General features: G+C 44.0%; 1 protein-coding gene and 1 long non-coding RNA gene across 2 annotated transcripts in view; one reads left to right on the top strand and one right to left on the bottom strand.

The window, feature by feature from the left end:
• LOC142810692 (uncharacterized) overlaps positions 1-25780 on the bottom strand; it is a 272930-nt gene that overhangs the window by 24344 nt on the left and 222806 nt on the right. The gene's annotated exons all lie outside the window — the stretch shown is intronic.
• LOC119166655 (lysosomal acid glucosylceramidase) lies at positions 14400-24719 on the top strand. Its single transcript, XM_075872730.1, has 10 exons — positions 14400-14466; positions 14586-14774; positions 16978-17145; positions 18801-18934; positions 19688-19860; positions 21297-21540; positions 22244-22468; positions 22841-23004; positions 23323-23460; positions 24322-24719. Exons 1-10 carry the CDS (start codon positions 14400-14402, stop codon positions 24443-24445), a joined length of 1626 nt encoding a protein of 541 aa, XP_075728845.1. The 3' UTR covers positions 24446-24719.

The raw sequence follows: 25780 nt of genomic DNA, 5'->3' as shown, positions 1-25780 counted from the left end.
ACCACGCCTCTCTCCTTCTAGAAATTTCCAGTGCTTGCTCGGCCGCCGATGTGGGGTGAGGAGGTTCGTCGGCGAAGCCACGCTTCCGAGAGGAGAGGGAGCGCCCGGGGAGCCTTGGATGTTTTTTCTTTTTTTCTTTTGACCTGGCGGCCTCTCTTCCGCGCGTTATCGCAAGAATTTGGCGGCGCGCCCATTTTTAGCGCTCGTTCTGTGACACTGCCCCCCACTTTAAGGATATTATCTCATAATATTGAAAACCACACAAACGAGCGCGAACAGTCACCACACACTCTCAAAGACTGTAACATAGTCCGTCGCTCATGACACGTCACATTCACAATATATCACTCAATACGATTGGACATTACAATTCAATCTCACACACATGAAATATAACCGCAGGTACATGAGTACAACGCTTCATCACACATTCCAAACAATACAAACGTACAAAGTTCTGTCTTTACCACAATTATACAACACTATACATCACAGCACAAGCACTTCGACACTTGTGACACAGGATAACACAACATTAACACAACATATGGCACTCAGAACTGGCAAACACATTGCGATTCGACCTCAGCACTTATCCTGTGTACTTTGAGCGGCGCTTGCGCCCTTTCTTGCGGTGCTCGCTCGATCTCTTCTTGTGTTTCCACGTTCTTTTTCGGCGAGCCCTTTCCAACGACGATATCTGAGGCGGCGTCTCAGCCATCGTTGTCACTTCCAACACCGTTAACTGGTCATAACGTTCATCGGGTTCTGTCGGTTTATTTACCAGCTTGTTCATGTCATGGCATTGGGCCTAGCTGGCTGACTCCGTCATTTTTACATTGTCGGTCGGTTGGGGTCGTGCCGACGTACGTCCAGCTGCCCAGCACGTGAACTCATTCAACTCGATCATCTTCTCATTCGCTGTCTCTTGCGCCGCGGCTTCACCTTGGGCTCTAGTGAGATCCGTCACGGGATGCTCCTCCACTGTATTTCGCGGTCGCTGGGTTGGCGAGGGCTCTATCTTAGGGTCTTCTCCCAAACATTCCGGATCATTCGGTCCTCGCGCCCCGTTGATGTTTCCGATGACAAAGTCGTACAGGGGGGTCGTCATGCATAAAGCGGTAACCTTCCCGCTGAAGTACGGGGTTTAAACCTCAATTTCTGCTTTGGGAAGCATCCGAACTGTACGGTCAATTAGGCAAACCAGTTTCGTTTTGCCTGTTAACTCACTTTCTCGTACCAAATTTCTCTGCACGATAACCGTGGAGCTACCGGTGTCTCTTAGAACCGTAATCTTCTTGCCCGCAACCTTTCAAGGCAGCGTTGGCATTCGCTTCGTAACACCGGTTGACTGTTTTGACATTACAGCACCAACAATAGGAATTTTCTCCCCATTTTTCAATTCTACGAATCCGTCGGTGACGGCATTATTATCGGATTTCGGTGCTGCTTGCACACAGGATACCTGGTGAGTTTGACTCGCTCCGTTTCGACATGCATCTGCTTTGTGCCCAGTCTGAACACACTTAAAACATTTTACTACCGTAGGGCTCGTAAAGATCGTTCGACAGTTTTTCGCGCGATGACCCACTCGGTTACACAGGAAACATCGCGGAATGCTCTCCGGTGCACGCTTCTTTTCTTCGGGAGCCAATTTCTTCGACTCCTCGGGACAATTCTTCTTGACCTTGGCCAAATTAGTGCCACCTTGCGCTTCCAAGAATTTATCAGTCAATTCAAGCATTCCTTCAAGTGACTCAGCCTTCCTCTCTTTCAAGTACTGCGACAGGCTTGGGTGGCAACTAGTAAGAAATTGTTCTCTAATTAGGAGCTCTCTAAGTTCATCGTACTCCTGCGCTGTCCCTGAAAGTTCAATCCATCTGTCGAAATAATGGCAAAGTCGGGCGGCATACTGCGTATCCGTCTCACCATCAGCTGGCTTTCCTGTCCGAAATCTGTCCCGGAAACCTTCTACAGTAAATCTAAATCGCTTCAGCAAAGCAGCTTTCACCTTTGCATAGTTGGCTGCATCGGTCGGCGTCAGCCTACCGTACACACTGAGCGCTTCACCACTCAAGCAAGTACTCCAAGCAGTTGCCCATTGATGTTCCGGCCAATTATGGCTCCTCGCAATCGTCTCAAATCTGTGAAGGTACGCGTCAAGGTCGTCCTTCCTTTCATCAAACGCGACGAGCAGCTTGCTTGGGTTCAAGCGGAAGCCGCGGTCCTCCCGTTCGCTGCTTTCAACTCTACCTTGGACGGGAGTTTCACTTCGGTGTTGCAAACGGAGCCGCTCGAGTTCCATCTCGTGCTGCCGCTGCCGTTCCCTTTCAGCCATCTCCGCTTCTCTTTCTTCTTTCAGCTGTCGCTCCCTCGCTTCTCTTTCTTCTCTCGCCCTTTCGGCTGCCAAGCTCTCTCGTTCCAATTCAGCTGCTTTTTCTTCCTTGGCTCTCTCAGCTGCCAACCTCAATCTCTCCACCGCCTCTTTCTCCTTCTGGCTTACCCATTTCCGTATTTCGGCGTCAGAAAGACCCATCTTCTCACCAAGAGCAACTAACTTTTCGAGATCCATGGTGTCTCACAAATAAAGTCTTGCCGCGTATAAAAAGTATCTGCCTAAATCAGTCTATCGGAACACTCCCCTGCACTCGTTAACGAGAACACTGAACAACACACAAAATCGTTTCGATAGCACTATCAACAACTCGAGGCTCTTTCTCACTTCTTTGGACACACTGTGCACCAAAAGGTCCTGTCGCGGACGCCAGATTAATTGTCACACAGGTCCCGTTTATTAGGGAGGCGATCGCCGGGCTAATTCCAAGGGCCGAAGTATCGGCCCCCCGAACCGCACCACGAAAGCGTGGACAATTTAGAAGTGGTCCTTTTTGGCGCGCCAGCGGACGCCGGCTGTGGCCCAAAGAACAAGTCAGAGCTGAGAGTTGATAAACAACCAAAATTATATTCTCAACAATGGCAGATCGAAAACAATACACAAGAATGCACACTCCACAATAGTTGTATACAATATGTCACCAATCAAACAACGTACTACACAGTACAATCAGCCATACTCGAAACCACGGACACAGACAACAATTCGCACTACAATGCAGTCGCATGCATTGCACAACCAAGACACTTAAAGACTAAAAAGATAGAAAACCTATCCAGTCCAAAGTTCTTGGAACAAAAGTATGGATGATATTCTTCCGAAAATCACTCACTCAAAGTCCAGCGTTGTTGTCGTTCCGCTGCCCTCGAAGTTCCTCTTCCAGAAAACCTTGCCGAAGTTTCTCTTCCAGGAAACCTCACGTCTTCAATAGGCCACTCTCCAAGCTTCAAACTTCTTCGCCGGAAACACGTCGGCTTCACACACGCAGCTGTTGCCGCGCGTCTTCGCTCGATAGCGGTAAACACACACGCTTGCCTGTAGCTCGAGTCGTCACCCCTCAGGTGGAAATCGTCTTCTCCTGCTTTGTCTCTACGGACAAAACCTTCGCCGACTACACGGCGGAATCCCTACGCGCTCTGGCGCTAACTTCCGTCTTCTCCTGCTCTCTCGTCTCGGCCGCTCGATTAAATACCTTCCGCGCGAGATTCCGGAAGGTTCTCGTCATTTCGTCGGCGCGATACGCAGCGAAGGCTCGGTAGAGGGCGAGACGGTTCGAATGCCCTCCGCGTCGGATGGCTCAACCCGGCGTGACCACGCCTCTCTCCTAGAAATTTCCAGTGCTTGCTCGGCCGCCGATGTGGGGTGAGGAGGTTAGTCGGCGAAGCCACGCTTCCGAGAGAAGAGGGAGCGCCCGGGGAGCCTTGGATATTTGTTTTCTTTTTTTCTTTTGACCTCGCGGCCTCTCTCCCGCGCGTTATCGCAAGAATTTGGCGGCGCGCCCATTTTTAGCGCTCGTTCTGTGACATCTTCCCATCAGGAGACACCTTGTAAACAGGGTGGCTAGTTTTTCTAACACAATCTGTCCTCCATCTCTTAGCAGATCTGATGTTACCTGATCCTCGCCAGCAGCTTTGCCTCTTTGCATGCTCTCCAAAGCTTTTCTGACTTCTTCTATCATTACTGGTGGGGTGTCATCTGGGTTACTGCTAGTTCTTATAGTATGAAAGTCGTGGTTGTCTCAGATCTCTGTAAAACTCCTCCGCTATTTTAACTATCCTATCCATATTGGTAGTTATTTTGCCTTCTTTGTCCCTTAGTGCATACATCCGACTTTTGCCTATCCCAAGTTTCCTCTTCACTGCTTTGACGCTTCCTCTGTTTTTCAGAGCGTGTTCGATTCTCTCCATGTTATACCTTCTTTCATCGCATATCTTACGTCTATTAATTGACTTCGAAAGCTCTGCCAGTTCTATTTTGTCTGTTGTACTTGACACTTTTATGATTTGACGCTTCTTAATTAGGTTCTTCGTTTCCTGGGAAAGCTTACCAGTGTTCTACCTAACTACCCTGCCTCCAACTTCCACTGCACACTCCGTAATAATACCTCCCACATGCATACGTCTAAATTCATATAATTACATTCATTTACATAAAAGTCGATGGACCTTTTTTCAATGTAGAGAAGGATGCTCTCCTTTCTGGTCAATTGCACGGAAGTGTAAAAGCTGACTTCACAGCCTTGGAGGTGGAATTGGTGGGGGAGGGGGGTTGTCACGCTTATTAACAACAGCTTGGAGAGGGTTATTGCAGCTCCTAAACAGCCTTCGTTAACAAGCTGCATATACAGCGTGAAGAGGTATATGAGAGTCCAAAACGGCAACTTTCAAACTGTGACGACGTGCTGACCATGATCAGGATCAGACGAGAACAAGTGGCGCAATTTTCTCGTAAGAACTTCAAAAGCTCCTATGCTACCAGTATAATAGGAAATATCCGACGCCGACAATATCACTTCGTGTCAGCAAAGGCATTGGTAATGTCAACTCAAATAGGTCCCTGCTGCGTTACAATGCATCGGCACAGCCTGACCGCAATTTATTGGCAAAATTACTTCGCAGTATTTTCAAACTCTCCTGTTCTAACTTTTTCTTTCGGAACCACAAGGTCACACTGAAAATCCAGGACCAGGCTACTTGTGTGAGCGTTCAGAGAGCATTAACGAACATTCCATAACAACGTTCATCTGGAAACCTGAGAGGCCGTGCCTGTCATAGTGAACCATCCAATACCACTGGTGCAGACTTCACTTGAAACATGAGGGTGTAAAGTGTTCACCTCTTTTTTCGTTTCATTTTCTCGTGTGCGTGGCAATTTTTCACGTTTTAATTGAATAATTGTGCTGGTGACATCGGACGGTCTAAAACGAAATACCGTTCATTGACGCCCTGTTTTTTTGTATAAGCACTTAAATATAGTCGACAGCAATGCATCGCCATCAAGGTGACAGTGGTTATCGGCGGCGATTTATGCGGCGGCTGATAACCGTAACCGCGCAAATGTTGTCATAAGAGCGGTGATAGCTTTCTCGTCAATACCACCTGTCCTCTTTGATGGCTCTCCGCAAGCCCACTGGGCTAGACCGAAGAGAAGCCCCCCTTCTTCTTCGCTTATGGCTGGGGATGGCATTTACAAAATCTTATTCATATGTCATAGGAATGGCCGACAATGCCCTCTGCGATGCCTGTCGTTGCGGAGAGACGCTTCACCACATCCTGTGCGACTGTCCCTCGTATGCCATCTTGAGACAGTCACTGGCGTCCGTTCTTGCGCGCATCGGAAACAGCCACATGTCTGTGGACACTATTCTTTCAAGTGCCCGAGAGAAGACATTGCAATAGAAGGTGACAAAAGAACTGTTGAAATTCTTACGCGACACGGACTTGAACAAGCGGCTGTAACAGCAATCTAACACACCACGAAAGACAAGACTGGACTATGACAGAGTGTGCGCTCGTGTGCTGCTTAATGGGCTGTGTTTATTTCTCTTCCCTCCCTGCTCTCTACCTTTCATCTCCTTCATCTCTCTCTCATGCGCAGGTGTGCAAACCAGCTGCTTATATTCTGGTTAACCTCCCTGCCGTTTTTTTCCCCCTATTTTCCTTCCTTACCTCTTAAAAGCAACTGGACTTTATGCACGGCTGTGACATGTCAATTTGAATCGACTGTACATACTCCCCTCTCTATCTCACCATGTATTGTCCTCCATTACTTTTTCCCCTCCTCTTTTCTTCCGCGGTGTCGAGTAGTAGGCTTGAGCACGCTATTGCTCAGGCCGGCTTCTCTGCCTTTATCTAAATAAACCACTCTCTCTCTGTCTGTCATGTTCCACGACGATAATCCTGTGATGATGAAAATTATATAATTTAGGAACGAATATCTAGGATGGCATTATATTCTCACATGTCTTCTTTGAACGTTTGCTGTCTCAATGTATGGTAAAGCTGCATACACTGTAGTTACAATGCCTGATCGTGTGGCACATGGAACGTTAAAGAATACATCTGCGAATCGAAGGGTCTTTCTAGAACATGCCGTATTCAAGAATGCTCCCTGATAATAACATAAAGAAAAAAAGAAAACGGAAAAACTCAGTAAATTTTCCAAATTTATTCATAAACATTACTTTTAAGCCAGCGCACCAATCGATCATTTCGGCAAATCGACTGCGTAGAGGGACTCCTACAATTGAGGATATTTTTTTTGTAGAACCTATCCTCGCAAATTCGCAAGATCGCTTGTCTAGAAATGAACAGATACCCATCTTTCAAACATTTTCCTTCATCTTTTTAATTTTTTTTCATTCCTTAATCCCTTCCACCGGAGTAGGGTAAACCGAGCCAGATGCTCGTCTAGTGGACTTCCTCATCTTCCTATTTTCTTGCTTTCGTAGTGTGCTTACGTAGTAGTGAACTATTCAAGATGATGGGGGGTCATCACATGTGCGCAAGATAAATTGTTTCACAACGAAAGCTGTTATGAGATCACAACAAGGGTCGCGTGTGCCGTAGTTGTCCACCATAGATTGATATGAGTGATCGATATGTGGGGTTTAACGTCCCAAAACCACCATATGATTATGAGAGACGCCGTAGTGGAGGGCTCCGGAAATTTCGACCACCTGGGGTTCTTTAAAGTGCACCCAAATCTGAGCACACGGGCCTACAACATTCCCGCCTCCATCGGAAATGCAGCCGCCGCAGTCGGAATATGAACCCGCGACCTGCGGGTCAGCAGCCGAGTACCTTAGCCACTAGACCACCGCGGCGGGGCTAGTTGTCCACCACCACCGCCACCGTATAACTATGCACTATACTGCAAAATAAAAAAGGACTTTGTATACCCGTATAAAAACACCAAGAACACGATGGGATCCAAACCAAGGGCTTCTGCGTGCCAACCCAGTGTTCTACCACTCAGCCAAGCCTGTGCTTGAAGCTCTGTTTCAAACTGACCCAACAGGCTGGCTCTATGCTGGCAAAGTAATCGCGTTAATATAAGCAATTACGCGTTTTATAACAACCAAGGAACAATAAGGCGTCACACAATGGCAACTGCGCAACAAGTTCAATAGAGAGTTCTTTCTTTTTTTTCGCGTAACGAGTGGGTGATCGAAAGCTCCATCCCCACTCTCATAACAAAGCATCAGGCATAATTCTTTGAGGTCGTCAGCCACAGCATCCAAATTATTCAACAAAATGTGTTGCAAGTGTGTAAAAGGTACGCTTCTTCGAAAAATGATAAATGACATAGTAAGTGCCGGTCTACTACACAAAAATTATGATGATTCATATCGCAGTGGGTACCCTGCGAGTGTGGTTGTGGCAGCTACCCAAAGATTGATTAAAAGGGGCTTTGAAAGGCCACTCTTCCAGCTTTCGCTGTGACTGTCTCACGTTCCGCGCAGGCTTGGTTGTTTTTTGAACAAACTTTGCATGTGCCCTACTATCAGCGTGTGAATGCACGCCAGTTACGCATCTCTAGTTAAAAAAACAAACAGCGGTAAGTAATCTACACTCAGACAAGATGCACGCATGCGAATATATATATAATGCTCGTGGGACAGCACTCGTCTCGTGTGCATCTTATCTTTGTTTACTTTGCACTGTTCTGAACTATGCCCTGCTATCGCTTCATTTGCTTCGCCTTAAAACCCATGGGGTCACTTTACACCCTTTTAAGCATTCATAGTCTCCTATAGAAGAAGAAAGCGGCCACGAAAAAGCGTATGTTTCAAGAATGGAGCTGTGTGCACATATATCCCTGTTCAATCAAAGCAACAAAAAGAAGAAACGCATATATATATATATATATATATATATATATATATATATATATATATATATATATATATATATATATATATATATATATATATATATATATATAGTGGGGGCCTCCCGGCAACCCTGTGCACAGCCGGGAGGCCCCCACTACACGCGTAATCCAGAAGCGGGAAAGGAATTTGCATTGCACCCGCTTGCACAGCCTACCGCAATACGGGGCACCCCTCTTTTTACGACGAAATGTTGACAGGGCGCGGAGTAGGTAAAGGCTTAGAACTTCCTAAAATGGCCGCTTACCAGCCTCTGCCACAATACGTGGCACCCCTCCATCTACGACGAATTGTTTACGGGACCCCGAGTAGTTAAAGGCTTAGGACTTCCTGAAAAGCTCTTTTTTGCCTCACACCGAACCGCCAGTGCCAGGAGGGGCCGTCTGATCGGGAGGAATGCGTTAGAGAATGGAAACATACACAGACCACTGACATCAGAAAGGTGAAGGGGAGAAGGGGGAGAGAGATGAAGGGGGAAGTGGTAGGAAGAGTGGAAGGGGGGCACCCGAGGGGCGTCCACCGTATATTATTTTTCTCTTCTTCTCTTTTTTCTTCTTTTTCTTTCTTTTTTCTTTTTTTCTTTTTTTCTCTTTTTCTTTTTTCCCTTTTTTTCTTTTCTGTCTTTTTTTCCTCTTTCCTTGCCCTCTGATACGAGATTATATAAAGCTGAGCACCAACAAACTGTATCTTTAATCCTGATGAAGGCCAGACTTTAGGCCGAAACGTCGAAATAAACCACGTTGTGACCGCTCACGGAGGATCTACTGGACTATATGCAACGCTACGGCCACTCAACCACTATGCCTGCCTATATATATATATATATATATATATATATATATATATATATATATATATATATATATTGCTACTTCAATTCTTCTTGCACGCCTCAACAGAGCCGTAAGGAACCGAACAACTGGGTGCGTAGCATTGACCTTTCGAACTAATCTGGAATTTCTACTACAAGTACAGTTGTTTTTTAATTGCCTACTGCGCCAGAATTCTTCCTTTTGCGAAGGGCACAGTACACGTCCGTAAGACAACACGTGAACCTACGCAGCTGATCACTGTGTCGATGTTTTTACAGCGAAGATCATTCAGTGTGTCTGGGGGCTTTGTATTGGGTAGCCCCATAAAAAGACCCACCCGTTGAAATTCCCATGTAATGACACAAGGCGAGAGTCTGCGCTTCTGCCACGAAATATTGCATGCATTAAGAAGACGCCTTCCACTACATGACATTCATTAGAGTATGTTTTTGTGAAGCAGACTCAACCGTTAGTGAGCCGCCTTCTTGACCCTCTGTTCATGGCGTTCCACACAGGGTCAAGAAGGCGGCTGGTCACGCTGGTGTGCATGTGGTGTCTTCAGCTTTCTTGAAGCTTGTGGCTTTTTCAGCACCCTTCAAGCTTTTGGTGATTGCAAGGCTGTTCAAGATTGGCCGTGTGTGTCGTCATGTAAAGGAGAAGGAAGGAAACACAGGAGACTGTTTGAAGAAAGAGGCTTAGTCATTCATCGAGTACGTGATATGTGTCGTATATGAAAATTCCGTGTTCGTGCGGCAGTGTGCACGTGGGGCAGGCCGGCCGATACACTAACTTTCTTAAAAAAAGGGCAGTGCTGCTTACTAACTTCGGGGTAGTAAATTGTTGTCACAACATTCACTACCTAAGTAGTAACTGAAGGTAGTAGACCGCAGACATTCGCTACCTCTAGTTTCTTCTAAGGTAGTAAACGTCTTGGTTTACTATCTACAGTTAATGCTTAGGTAGTGAATGTTGTGACTACAATTTACTAGCTCGAAGGTAGCACTGCCATTTTTTAAGGCTTTGCAAACGTACCAATTCATTGAAGTCAGGTGCTGGTAGTAATGTAGCCACTGATTGTGCTAGGCATAGGTGTACCCCCCCGGTCGGTCTGACGTGACCGTCCTAAAACGCTATCGTCAAAGGCGGGCGTGGGAGATACATGAAGCTTCTGTCATCCACCGGAGAGGCGATGGATGTGTAAGCGCTTCCTCACTTGATCTGTTTGAAAAAGAAATGTGCTGTTTGATGTTATGCGCATGACCAAAAATTGCGATCTGATCATTCTTCATTTATCCGCGTGCCTATATATTCTTGGTTTTGTCCATAAAAGTTTCAGTTGGCAGTTTGTGCCCATCCTCGTGTCACCTTCGGTTACTGAAGAATAATTTCGGTTGCAGGGCGACGGGAACGTGACTTTTGTTTATTTTTATTTACCGGTATTTATTCAGCGAAGCACGTGGACAAGACGTGACGACCTGGTCCTATGTAAGCATATCGACGTTTTTTCATTTTTTTGTCGGTAAGATGCAGTTAGCCTCAAATAAAGTACGGTAAATTAGAGGTTCGGACAAAGTTTTACACCATGCTCAATCGTCTTATGCGGGTTAAAGAACCCAGGTGGTCGAAATTTCCGGAGCCCTGCACTACGGCGTCTCTCATAATCATATGATGGTTCTGGGACGTTAAACCCTACAAATAAATCAATCATCCATCAGTCATTTTATTCGCCGAGTATTTTTGTGAAACTCCAATCTAACTGAACTGCGCAGCTAGCAGGCACACCAGCAGCTCTCAGATAAATACAACTTAGATGGTGGCAGTCCCGCTGTCGGGAACTGGCGCATGCACTTGTTATCTCAGGAGAATGTTATATTTTTATCCTTACGTGTCTTCCAAAGCCAGGAGCCAGCTGTCGTTAGGAGGTTGAGATCTCCAACCTTTCAAAGCAGACATTGACGTAATTTTCGCCGCTTCGAAGACGGGTAATGTACGCTCACGATGCAAGAACATATCCAGCGATGTTCATTTCCCAGTCTTGTTAAATGATTGGTATAACTGGATGGACTAAATACTTACTCAAGATACGCGTAGTATTTGCTTTTTGATCGACAATGGTTAGAAGTATGAACGCAGCCACCAGTTCAAGATGACCGGACGTTCAGCAAGCGCTTACACTTTGGCCGCGTGACTGAATCGTGTGACAGACAGACAGACAGATCAAAGTTTCGGCGTTCCGTCTTTAAACAACAGCCGGGCTGGCCTAGAACCATGAAGGTGGCAACCCTAGGCGGCTCGCCATACATGCAGAGGCGTCAGTGGAGAGCGTGGAATCGTGCTATCACCATCCTCCCTCTGTCCGTGGTCGATGCCGGTTGAACATCGCGTGAGGCACGGCTAACTACGTGAACCCTTGACATATTGGCACTTCCTGTAGTACCGATTTGAATAACTTGTCATTTTCGATCAATTTATGGCTGGTAATTGCACCGTAAATTATACAGCAAACGGAAACTGCCAAACGTAATCGTATGAAATGCAGTAGTGACAGACACACGTAGCCACCACCATTGTTTAATAAGCACTGCTGGCCCCACCGTGGTGGCCTAGTGGCCAAGGTACTCGGCTGCTGACCCGCCGGTCGCGGGATCGAATGCCGGCTGCAGCAGGTGCCTTTTCAATGGAGGTGAAAATGATGTTGACACATGTGCTCAAATTAAGGTGCACCTTAAATAATCCAAGGTGGTCGAAATTTTCGGAGCCCTCCCCTACGGCGTCTCTCATAATCATATGGTGGTTTTGATAGTTTAATTCCCACGTATCAATTGATAAGCACTACTGTGCTGGCAAAATATAGAGATGTAATAACAAGAAGAGCTGCGCGTGGCCTTGGGGAAGACGCTTTATTGGTGCACATGAAGGAAGGGTGTTGCATCACAAGCTGGTGATCAACCACCAAGTTTTCCATTGGCTTGTCTCTCCAAACACTTCTACGCGACGAGCTTAGAAACGAGCGATCGGCAAGTTGGCTTCACGCAGAAATTTGAATCTCGATGTGACTGCACTCAACTAATCACATGGAGCCTACTGTTCCCTTGTCATGAACCCAACACGGGCAGCCCCGCATGCTAAACAAAAGCGCGACTCTAGAGATACGCGCCGATGCTGATCACCTAGCGTAACCGAGAGAACTTCAGGGGGGGCGGGGGGGGGGGGACTAGATTTTTTTTTCCGCAGTCACTGAGTAGGGGCTCAAAGTGCGGCCCGAAGCGTTAATTACTCATTCGAATCTGGGCCGTCACTGTGTTGTAAGTATGGTTATGACAACGCAAATGTTTAGCATTATGGCTACCGAAAACCCCTCGCGTTCAAGTCCAAGAATGTTTACTTCCCATCTTTACTTCCCGAAAACTGCGCACCAAATGCAGGTTACTGCTAGACTTTTCATTCGGCCCGCTACTAGCCTCTGGCTATGAGCCCAACCAGTTTTGGTATTTTTGTATCTGATGCTTGCAAATAAGGAATTGAACTGAATTGAAAAAAAAAGCACGACACCACTTAATTCTCACTTCTTGCGTCCATTGCGAAATATTTCATGGTTTGGATTTGACCAAAAAAGTGTCCTAACATTGCCCCCCCCCCTCCTTTACCCCTCAAATTGGGAGCCCTGGGCACGCCTATAGATCAGCGTCATATCTCTCTTTTCAATGAGCCTGGTATGTCCATGATTTAAATATTTCATCCCACACCTATATTGGGAGTGTTAGAAGTACGCGTCCCCACACACAACGGATAGCAATGAAGAATTTGCATGCTTTGTTCCCCTCCTCCTCCTTATTTAGAGCGTATATCTTCCTTTCTTAAGATAGAAAATGATTTTTTTTTCTTCGAATATTCGTGTACAGTTTTCAAAATCTTTCTAGGAGCGTCTTTTGTCTAATCTCAGTGTTTGTGTGCACACCGCTGGGATAAGCAAGTGTTGTGCACACAGTTTTCAGTGCATTCTTTACAAGGTGACTACGTTCAGCGGACGCAAAGGAATATTTGTGAACTCACAGCTTACAATGACAGTCGATACACTGACCACCGTGGCAGCACTGGTGACCTTCTTATCAGGTAAAAAACTGGTTTATTATTATATACATATTTCTATTGTTTTTCATCATAACAGTGATGCGTCGTTGAAAAAAGAACGCGACAAGATACGAGGACCTCTGATTCACTCAAGAACACAAAATGCCACAGCATATATGCCGAACTCATCGCATTAGGAGAGTCTACTTGACATAATTGCGTGAATTTTAGGTCGTATCTTTTAGCCCAATGTTGTTACTACTGTGTGGCAGCTGTCACATCACTCGTATTCCCATCAACACCGGTGATACGTGTTTGGCGAGCAGTCATGTTTACTTAAATGTGACAGTAGGCTAACACATTTATTATCCCACCAGAAGTCACACCGAGCGACAGCATTTATACATGCGGTGCACCACGCATTATGCGTTCCTCGTCCGAAAGAAGACACTTTATTTGCGCTGATTTACATTCTTCGAACAGCACAGACGCTGTTGCCAGTTCACTTTTTTTGTTTATATATACGAATGTAATTTGCTTTTTGATATATGCGTCTTGAAAAAGCATATCGTATCAGTTTGATTTGTCATTCAAGCGCTTATACATGTACTGATGCCTTACTCGTCACATTTTATGTAACAGTTTCCTTTTTTCATGGTAAAGCATGCAGTACCTTTTCCCATGGTCTCATCAGAGACGTGTTTATCTTGATACATATCTTGAATACGAAAACATTCATCCTGTGTCTTGGTTCTACAACACAAAAATCGTGTACTTGATGGCGCTATCGATCACCATTTAATTCATATTTTTCTCTGAATCCGAGACACGCTCGATGAGACAACTAAACTACTGTGGTATAACAGCAAAAAAAAACTTACAAAAACACGGCAAGCCACTAACTATAGATAAGTGTCGCTGTAGCCATAAACAGAAAGAAAGTGATAAACATATTGTTTCACAAAAAAACGTTTGTTTCACAAGAAAAAGACAGCATGTTACGCTCGATGTAACACTTGAAGGCGATGAATTAAGTCATTCACTCGGTATCCAAATTTGAAAGACGTACCGAGCCATGTTGCGAGCGACACGCACAAAATTTCTTTACTTTTACAGTCGATTGTATTGTTTTCGCTTTTTCCCTTCGCATGCTCTCCAAGGCATTCCTTAATTCCTCTGTCGTTGCTGATGAGATGCCCAATTCCTCTTCGCTACTACTTCTTTGATTATGACCCTGGTTGTCCCAGATAATGTGCTAACCTCTGTAGAGATCCTCAGCTACATTATAGCTATTGGTTTGAGCCAGAAAATAAAACATTAGGTTTGGTGGTATAGCCTATATTTTTAAAGTCTATCAGCCACGAGCGAAGCTTCGTCATTACGCTAACTCATGATCGCTTCATTTTTAAACTAGAGACCATAGCACAGGACTGCCAGCCGAGGGACTACGGCTGGGGCAGTTTTGTTTGTGTCTGCAACGTGCATCATTGCGACTTCATCGGTGACATAGGCGATCTGCCGAGTGGAGAAGTGGTTGTGTTCGAGAGCAGCAAAGCCGGCTTGAGATTCGCCAAGACGACCGAAAAATTTAGTGAAACAATAGGTGAGCTCAAGATTGTCACCAAAACACCATCCACTTGCTTATTCAGTTACTTCTAATTTTTTTCTTGTGCTTCCGCTTATGCTTTCGCCTCTTTAGAAGCCGTAATTTGCTTTCTCTACGACTTCAGCAGTGACAAATATTGTCATGTATTAGCGATTGTGTGCGATTGCTCTGCTGGTGATTCTTTCCTTCCTTTTCCCACCCCACTCGTCTCGTGTATAGAGAACTGAGTGTTTGTTGTGATTGTCTTCTCGGCCTTCCAATTCGTATCTTTTTTTCTCTATCTGTTTCTCAACTAAGGCAAGACACAGAGCAGCCGAAAAAAATGTTTAACTGCGATAACATTGATACATTAAAGCCCATCACCTTATTACTGGGGAAGCTTAGATAAATCAATGCGCATTAAAGATGAACGACTTACTGGACTTAAGTAGTTAAATGGCACCTCCGCGCTCGCCCAAAGTATGCAGAGCGCTATGCTAAATCGACTTGCTTCGGCTGCTTTCTTTTTATTCAAATAACCAAATAACAATAAATGAATGACTTCTGGCTGTTCCTTTTCCCATGATCACTGGGAATAAAATAAAACTTAAGAAAAGTAGTGCTTCTGCTGCTGCCGTGGCTGTTTTGTTCACGTGTTGTGCACATGGGTATTAAAAACATCGTGTATACTATGTATAGAGGGTGTCCTGCAGGGTGATTTACAAAAAGAGCAATTGCATTAGGTGAAGCGAATGAAGTGCATATCGTTCCCAGTATTTCGTAGTAGCTACTACAAACTTTTACGTTACTTAGAATTATTGTTAGTCAGAGTTACAGTAGTGACTCCAAAGGTACTCGCCTACTTATCAAATTGTCAATGTGGCAGATGTCCGCATGTTTGAACTACATCTGTTCGTGGTATACTTGGTTCTTTTTTGTTGAGAAAGAAAGCCCACAAAACAGGAAAAATAACACGCGACTGCGCTTCCACACACAAAAGAAAGCAGCGCCTTCTAACAGATGTCTCAAATAAGCTTACTGCAAGCAACTGCTTTGCCTCTTTTCTGTTGCCGTAGACAGCGTTCCACACATCGACAATGGTACATGTCGTGCGCCAACAACATGCGTTGCAGTTTTCACAGAAATTTCTTCTGCCTAATTGTACGCCCCTGTCATTATCCACGTCTCACGATGAGACGTTCTAATTGATAACGCAAGATAACGCAATCGGAGCACTATTCCGATTGCAGCCTGACTCAGTAAGATCAAATGTATGGATTTCTTAATTCAGAAAGTAAATGGCAGATAGCATGACTAACATTTTTTTTTTCAATATGGTTTTCATTTATTCTGGTCACCTTAGTAAGCCTGTTTCATAGCGCTGCGTCCCGATGCGCGCAGCAGTGTAGTCCCGTGTCACATTTCAGATTTCACAGGGTTTCTTTAATAGCATAAAATATCTTTCCTATTTAGATTTTGACAATTACATCAGCACTTTTTGAGTTACATATATAGGTGTGACTAGTTAAATATTTCAATCAACAAAAAAATTAGTAGTGCCTACTGCGTTACATTGAGAACAATATGCAGTGGGTCTTGCTTCACGCAACGTTGTTCCTCTTTTGTTTTCTATCACGCTGCGTGATAATTGGGACACCCCGTATAGACTCATTTAGTGTTGCATTTAACATTTGACGTCTCCCCCACATGTAGATACTGTCTTTGTGAGCGTGTTGTAGTTCCTCTTGGTTCCTTTCGTACATATCAAAAGAGCTAACGTGCGGGTGTAATTATTCGCCATTTTGGCTGCACCTGGCAATAATTGTCAAGCGCGCACGGAATGGGCTTGAGCTTACATTATACTCGTGCGTAGGGGAAGCGATCAATACCGGCCGCGAATGAGCCAAAAATTAATACCTCAAAAAATACAAGTGTAGAATAACAAAAAAATCTTTTTGAATTTTACCGTCGACTTGTATCGGCAAACAGAGGGTCCTACTAAAGTCTCTGGCTCTGGGACCCTCGTCTGTATATCTTAGATTTTGTACCTTGTTTTTGGAAAAAAATAATAAACTTGAAACTTTAAACTTGAATAATCCTAGCTATTACAGTTCAAAAAGCTGTACCATATAATATCGCACTAACAATTTGAAGGCCGACTTGTGGGACATACAGGGCGTTGCAATATCTGTTCTGTTTCTTTAATACCCAAATTTGACAGAAGTTGCTGATGACGATGACACACGAGTCCTTTCGGTCAACTCATGCACAACATTCCAGAGGATACTTGGTTTTGGAGGCGCCTTCACTGATTCCGTTGGAATAAATCTGAACTCTCTGCCGAGCGACATGCAAGATAATATCCTCAAGTCCTACTATTCTAAAGAAGGTACGTTGATTGATGAGTGATGTGTCAGTCCAATAGATAGTTTAATTGAGAATGACTTCCACCTGTCTAATTAAAAATGAATTTTATCTGTCGTACACAGGAAGCTTAGCATTACACGTCAAAACAATGTTACGCGCCTTTTATCGAGGGTGGAACACAAAAATTGCACGCCCACTTCTGAGTGACAGATCAACCAGTGGTAATTGTCCTTAATCGCTAATAAATTTTAGACTCCTTTACTGAAATCATGCGGTGTATGCACCATCCCGCAGCGGACACAACCACAGTGACTTCAAATAATATTTGTCTATTTACTTATTTAGAAAGAAAGAACTACGTCCGTTGAAGGCCGTTTAGTATAGCGGTGCGAAACACACAAACGTGTCTTGGAGAATGTGTGAACTAGAGTCTGCCCATATATAAGAACCAAGAGATAGACGGTAAGCACTGGCGTTCAAGAAAATGTCTTGGACAGACTGCAGTGAAAAATGAGCATGCATTTTGACAAATTTCAATGCATTGACGCAACAAGGTATAAAATATTTCCACAGGGAAGCACTAATAGTATATTCCAAACATTGATAGTATAAGAAAATATGAGAACTTGAATAGAGGAAGGCGACATTTCCGTTTTCTGATTATTTATCTTTTGTGATTACGGCTTGCCGATACAAGTTATCTTCATACACCTATATTTGTCTATTCCAGTGTTTCAATTACAAATTATAAAGAGAAACTTAGGCCTTCGCAGTATTCACTGCAACTCTAGTTATTTTCAGGCATATTTGATATGTTGCCCCGCCGCGGTGGTCTAGTGGCTAACGTACTCAGCTGGAGACCCTCATGTCTCGGGATCGAATCCCGACTGCGGCGGCTGCATAATGGAGCGAAATTTCTGGAGCCCTCCACTGCGGCATCTCTCATGAACATATGGTGGTTTCGAGACTTTAACCCCGCATATCAATCATGATATCATTATTTGATATGTTATTAGCGAACTTCTTGTGGCGAATAAACATTTTTAACGCCCACGAAAGTGCAGGTAAGCGAGAATATTTAAGAATTTACTTATGAAATTTGGGCAATTAGTGCAATGCAGTGATTTATACTTTGGCCTTCTACGCTTCAAGTGGAGGATCACAGTCACCTTAGGCTACAGCAAGTGTTTTAGTCGAAAATGGAGGTATATCTTAGCCGATTTTACGAGATTATTACACGTGGCAAAATGTTTGCAGAGAGTAACCCCAGTAGGTGTAACCTATTTAAAAAAAAAAACAGCGAAGGTTGGCGTGGGAAGACTATGATCCAGATACCTTATACCTCGCCGTTATCGGCGGTAAAGATCATTATTTATATTTACAAAAATGCTATATTTTCACTTTAATTTCACCTAATACAATTGAGCCTTTTGTCCTCTGTTCTGGAACTATTTATACATACTGCCGTAGCCCCATATACTTGTCACATAGATCAACATTGAGCAGGCTTGGAGAGATGAATCAACAAGGTGGTGCCAGCTTATTTCATTACCGGCACGGCATCTTACCCGCCACTTATGAAAACTGTTACACTCACAACATCTTATAACAAATATAAACGAAATAATGTTTTGGACCTAATAATTCCTTCTGGGCCCTTCTGTGCCACCTGTATAGGAATCGCATACAACATGGGAAGAATCCCGTTGGCCAGCACTGACTTCTCTGAGCGCAAATACACGTACGACGATTCGCCCGATGACTTTGAGCTGGAAAACTTCACTCTCGCTTCAGAAGACCTCGACCTCAAGGTGAGCGAAATAATTAGTATAACCAAGCTCACGAAACACCTTCGTTAGGATCACCAGTGTCTAAAATAAAGGTCGGGGCAATTGTTTATCTTGAACCGCTTAGAAAAAGTGCAGCATTTGCTTTGAATAAAGATGTATATAGGTGACATGCTAGGCAATGTGTTTTGTTATTTAGAAAGCTCACCCTTGGGCATAGCTTTCTCACGACACGGGGACAATAATATAACATCACCAAGACGGGCTGTATTGCAGGACATGCTAATAAGTAAACAGTTATGCCCATGTGAACAAATAAAGAAACGTACATCTTGCAAGTTTCCTGCCCTCGACAGTTCACAATTTGCTATGCCTCTACAGGGGAACATTATTTCCAGTCCGCATGCGTAATAAGCTGATTACAGTAGTGTAAGTGTGGTGTAAGTGTAAGTGTAGCTTATAGTAGTGTTTCTTTGGCTGTTCCACGACTCAGAAATCATGACCACGTTGTGTATCTCTCGCTCTCTCTTTCTTTTGTGTGAAACAGCCGAGGACTGCGGCGCAAAGTGCTTGTCCCAAGGTTTCTAGTGAACGTATAGCAAGAATTATTTCCCACAAACGCGTTCACAATCATAGATGTAAAGTTTTTTTTAATGTGATCGTATTTGATATACAGTGTGCTTCTTCGAACTCTCTTGCGTTACCTGGGGAGTTCCTTTACAACGTCCGCCAGCACTCACGTTTACAAAGCGTAAACTATTCTCATTTCTTTCACAGATACCCTACATTCAAAAGGCTATGTCTCTTTCAAGCGACGTCGTGTGGTTCTTCGGCAGTTCTTGGAGTAGTCCGGCCTGGATGAAGACGAATGGCGAGCTTGAAGGTCTCGGTTTTCTGAAGGGTCTTCCGGGCGGGCCGTATTACAAGACTTGGGCAAAGTATCATATCAGGTACAGCATATACGTGCACCTCTTTTTTTTTTGTTCCCCCGCCCCTTTGTGTCTGCAATGACGCTGATCAAGGCTGGCTGACTCATAGCGCTGAAAGTGGTCTGTGTTCTGCGCCCCTTGTCCCAGTTGCGCTCTGCCTTCACATTGCTTTGTGTTTGGTTGTCTGCGATTTCTTAGTCTTACAGCATAACACTCTTTCTTCATGTTTTTGCAAGGGCTATAGTCTATAGACATCAAGAAAGAATCAGAATGGGTGTTGTTTTGGATATCAATACCCGAGTCTTGGTGCACCAAAATGTTCAACCTGTTCCCAACCGAAAATAAATGTGGGTGAGCAAAACGATTTCACATGTTTCAAAAATTGCAAATTGTGAAAAATGCGACAGACTATTGTTTTTCAAAGGATAAAAACATATCTAAAATACCACCATTGCAAATCCTGTCTTTCAAGCAACGATTTTTTTTTCTTCAAATGTTTCGCGGAGTTTAACAACATAACTTCCGTTCACACAACAGTGTATGCCAAAAAGTAATTTTAAACTTCTAGTATCTCCGCATAATCAGTCGCACGCAGCATGATCTGCCCATCACTATTTTTCCCCACCAGCATCTAATACTTCTGCTGCTCACTTTTTGACTATGGGTAAAGGACACACTGGGGTACGAAGGTGCGAGTTTTCAAAGGCACAGCGCAGTTAACGGATGCGTAGTGAAGAAGTCATGAACATGAACGTGGACTTAAGTAACGAAGTGGTTATAGAAGGTGACATATATTTAACAAGGAACATCATAAAACTTTTAATCACGTTAAGAATTGTACCACTGCATTCCATCAAAATTTCATATGCAATTGATTCATATATATTAGCGAACGAGTGATGACATTAATGTATCGAGACTGGTTACCATGCACAAGAATAAAGTATAGGGCAAAGGTCACTTATGCTTATCATACTATCTTACAATGAAGTCCAGTAGTCCTGTATATAACTACGCAATACGCAACGCTAGTACCAGAACAGCCCTTGCACAGCTGTGTGGCACAGAGATTGCACAAATCTCAACAACTCCCAGATGCCCACTAAAATGTCATGGAGAGGACAGTGAGGCAACACAACGCTAGCTGCTCAAATTTCTTCTCAAGCTCGGGTACTAAACGAGAAAGGCACAGGGAAAGTCAGACGACACGGCGCTGGTCGGTGCAACAAGACTCCAGCTGCTAAATAAAAAAGCTTACGCTAAATTGAAAAGAAGACTTTCTGTACATAATTTACATGTCACCTCTGTGCCATGTACAACACATACTAGTATGCTGGTCGTATACTTTCAGAGAGTAGAATGACTGGTGAATTTTTTTTGTAAACATTGTTTCATTGAATTATTTTGGTTTCAGAATGACCATTGGCAGTGATGCTTAGTTTGAATCTCACTTCCAGGTTCATCCAAGAGTACGAGAAACAGGGAGTTCCCATATGGGGTCTAACGACGCAGAACGAACCAACATCGGGCTTTGTTCCATTCTATCCATGGCAGACACTGGGTTTCACGGCCTGTAGTCAGAGAGACTTCATCACGCTCGACCTCGGGCCGGCTTTGGAACACGCCGGTTACGGCGCGGGCAAAGTGAAGGTCATGATCTTTGACGACAATCGCCTCTTCCTTCCGCTCTGGGCAAACTTGGTGAGTAAAAGAATCTACTATGGTAGCTTCACACTAAAACCTTGAACAGATCTGTTGGCATATTCAATACGTTTGATGAGGTTTCGCTAATATGTTACCTCAAACATTCCCTTTCTGCATTTCCCTTGAGCGTTTCTGCTGATACACAAGTATGGTTTCATGCATGGTACAGTGAAGTCATAGGTGGGGCCACGATACTTCTTTTTGCTGGGTGGGAAGCAAAGGGGGGACAAGGATTAGTGGGTGTCTTCAAGTTGGGGTGGGGCTATGCATTGTGTTTTGACTATGGGTATTCTGACTTTGGACCATGTTGTGACTGTTTTCACTGTGTTTTGACTATGTTTGCTTCTGAAGGGGAGTGCAAATGTGGTGCAGGTGAGAACTATGGTGAGTACTACCGTGTTCCTTTTTTGAGCTACCTGGCATTGAAAAAGTTCCCGAAGATTTTCTGCTGAAGTTGCATTCAAAGTGGGATACAATGTCCAATATACAGGGTTGTAATTGCAGCGCCATGGTAAATGTGACACACATCTTCCAGCATTGCTTCTCAGAATGCGAACGTGACTAAGTTTGTTCATCAATCTGTTACTTATTGTGTGCTTTTTTAATGTTACCGTTACGATCAACCCAAAGCTGTACAGTACTATAAGAGAGCGGCGACTGTCTTTGGTAGGAAAGTAATCTATTGGTACTTGTGGGCAAGATCCTCAGTGACCATGAGGCGGCAAAGTACGTGCACGGAGTTGGCGTCCACTGGTACCAGAACAAGTTTGTTGGCCCAGCTGTACTAGACCACGTGCGACAGAACTTTCCAGATAAGTTCATCCTTGCTACAGAAGCCTGCTCCGGATATGAGATAACGACGGTGAACAAAGTCAAGCTTGGCAGCTGGGATAGGGCCGAGGAGTACGCCAGTGACATAATCGAGGTGAGTGATCTCTTGCTGAACAAAAAAGTATATTCAAGCGTAATCCCAATTACATTAGATTTTACAAGCAACATCCCACATTGTCTCCTACATCCGAAGTGTACACAGATAGGTAAACACTGTCAAAGGCTATTCGTGCAAAATGGCCGTTTCCATTACTATGTAATGAGCCAGTTCATGCTAGCGCCGAATAGCCTGCTGGAAAGCTTTTCGACGTAATCACTTACTGATGTGAATAATGATACAAAGCTGGTTCAGCGATACTTTTTTCCCAGCAAGGAAACGGATGCCTCACGAAACTATTCTCAAATTTAGCGGAATGCAGTTCTAGTCTAGTTGCTACTCTTTTACCTGCGTTCATTGCATTTACAGAACCTAAACCACGGTGTCGGTGGTTGGATAGACTGGAACCTCGTTTTAGACACAGAAGGTGGTCCCACGTGGGCCAACAACTACGTTGGCTCACCTATTATTGCAAATGCCACTGCTGAAGAGTTTTACAAACAGCCTACGTATTACGCTATGGGCCACTTCAGGTACGTATCACTGACGTTTATGACACAGGTAAATGCGTCAGCATATATATGCTCTCGCTGCTACTAATGGTGCTGTGACTCACACAGACTAACCTCGTGTTGTCAAACCAACTCACTGGTATACCGACGGTGTAGCACACAAATAAATTTGTCCTTGTTGTTGTGAGTACTTACAGGTGTTTGTTAAAGACTATTTTTATTTAATTAATCTGGCTTTTGTTAGAGCTGCTACAGTATGCGGCCCCAGAGAACATATGTTGTGCCGTATACAGTTCTGAAGACTCTGCATGCATTGTTGCCTTCTTATATTTCCCACAGCAAGTTCATTCCAAGGGGCAGTATCAGGATATTTTCGAGCCTGGAACAATACAGCATTATAGACATTTTTGAAAAAGAACTGGAACATACCGCATTCTTGAGACCAGATTCAGCAGTAGTGGTTATCGTCCTGAACAAGTGAGTAAACAGCGGTCGATATAAAATGTAGAAACAGTTTCAGACTTAGAGCTAGCTCACAGCGTTGCTCAAAATGGGAGAAGTGGTGCGCGTGTTATTTTTGTAGCAAGCGAATCGGTGTTGAATTCTGGTGGCTGGTAGTCACCGCCAAGCGCTAGATTAGTTGGCGGTGCGTGGTTCTTGGATGAGATTTATGACCCCCCAAATTGCACATGAACGAACGTTGGACAGTATAAACAGGAGAACTGAGTGAATAACTCCATAGGGGATTAAGTTTGATCCTGCGTAGCCATAACTATTAATATTGATTGATTAACTCATCAGTTTGTATACACTGCAGCTCCACTGTTGCAGTTACCTAAAACAAAGCACCATGACGTACCAAGGGCCGCTAAATGATGTCGTTCAATAACACTCGACAATAAATTACATGAATTTGATTGCAATGTGGTATGGTTGCGTAAATTTTCTGTCAGGACCTCTTGGCTGTAGATTTATGTGTTCGAATGCCTAAGCTGCGATAAATACGGGAACGTGAAAATTTCTATAACCATGTGCAATTACATAAGAAGCTATAGAACGAGTGAACATATGGGTGTCGGGAACAGTAACCTTTTAGATGTGGCGACGTGCTAACCGAAGCTCGGGATCAGGCGAGATGAATGAGCTTAATTTCCGCTTAGCTATTTAATAAGCCCCTGTCGTACAATTGCTAAAATATACTATAGCATATATACTAGATCGCATCAAAGATCTGTTAATGCGAAGTATAAGAGGCCACCGCTAGGTTACACTATGTGATAATTCATCGTCAAAATTATCACGCAGTATTCTCTAACTTTCTCTGTTCTAACTTTTCAGACAGAACCGCAAAGTCACGCTGAAGATCCAAGACCAGTCTACCTCTGTGAACATTCACAAAGTCATCAGCGAACGTTCCATTGCAACGTTCATCTGGAAGGCAGACAGCCCATGCCCGACATAGTGAATCATCCAACACCGCTCGTGCAGACTTTATTCGAAGTATAATAAGGCCGTAGTGTGTGCACCTCTCTCTGTTTTATTTTTGTGCGTTGGTATTTCTCACGTTTTCACTGAAATAGTGTGCGGGTCACAATTAACAAAAGATCTCGAAATACACACCGGTGAAAGACGACGTCCATTTTATTTCTATCTATCTATCTATCTATCTATCTATCTATCTATCTATCTATCTATCTATCTATCTATCTATCTATCTATCTATCTATCTATCTATCTATCTACCTATCTATCTATCTATCTATCTATCTATCTATTTATCTATCTATCTATCTATCTATCTATCTATCTATCTATCTATCTATCTATCTATCTATCTATCTATCTATCTATCTATTATCTAGCCGCTTACGTTTGGGTGCTCTCGTGGTCACCTCCTTAACTTGGCGTAAACCAAAATTAGCATGGTAGGGTAAGATGGTTTGACGAATATGACGCACTGGACAAGACATAATAAAACTTTCCGCTAGACAGTGGCACATACCCACGGGCGGGTATGTGCCGCTGGTATGCCAATATGTGCCACAGTTGATTGACACTTAGTTTTTCCTCAGGAACGACGAGAACACACATAGGAAGTTTTAACACGTGAGCTTTTATAAATACCCGTCATCGGTAGCGTTGACCCGAAGAATGCAAAAAAAAAAAAAAATGTCAGGGTCCCAGCTGGAATCGAACCCAAGCATTCTGAGTAGAAATGAAGCATTTTACCTCCGAGTTACGCGAATTCTTGGAACTACATTCAAATAGACGCTAGTCTTCGTGAAACGTCAATAGTGGTTGCAGTGCGGCCTGTCCAATTTTATAAGCATTACATATGTACTCTTTTGATACAGGCGTCACGTCAGATTAACGACAACTGCGGTTAGTCACCATGCGTAGAGCCACGTCTGGTCTCAGAATTACTTTTAAAATAAACCCTATGTTCATGAAACTTCAATTCTAGTTGCAGTGCTGGCTATCTAATTTCATAAACATTACACATGTACTCCTATGATACAGCCGTCATATGGGGTTAACGTGGTGCCATCCGCTGAAGTTGAGTTATGTAGCAGTGTCCAGGGGTGCCCTCGCGAGAGCCAGCACTTCAGATCAGCTTACCACTTCTGGTGTAGCTAATATCCGTGTTGCTGTTGGCATCGTTACGCAACTGTAAACAACTGATTATAAAAACATAGCTATTTGACGTGTGTCTGTGCATGCATTTGTACATATCTTAAGCGCCAGTTTGTATCGTTTCGCTCAATAAAAAATTACAACCCAGTCACTTTCCATGCGC

Source organism: Rhipicephalus microplus, chromosome 1 (assembly GCF_043290135.1).
Source record: "Rhipicephalus microplus isolate Deutch F79 chromosome 1, USDA_Rmic, whole genome shotgun sequence".
Taxonomy (NCBI): Eukaryota; Metazoa; Arthropoda; class Arachnida; order Ixodida; family Ixodidae; genus Rhipicephalus; species Rhipicephalus microplus.
Note: the sequence above shows the minus strand (reverse complement) of the source record. Positions and strands in the feature narration are given on the sequence as shown.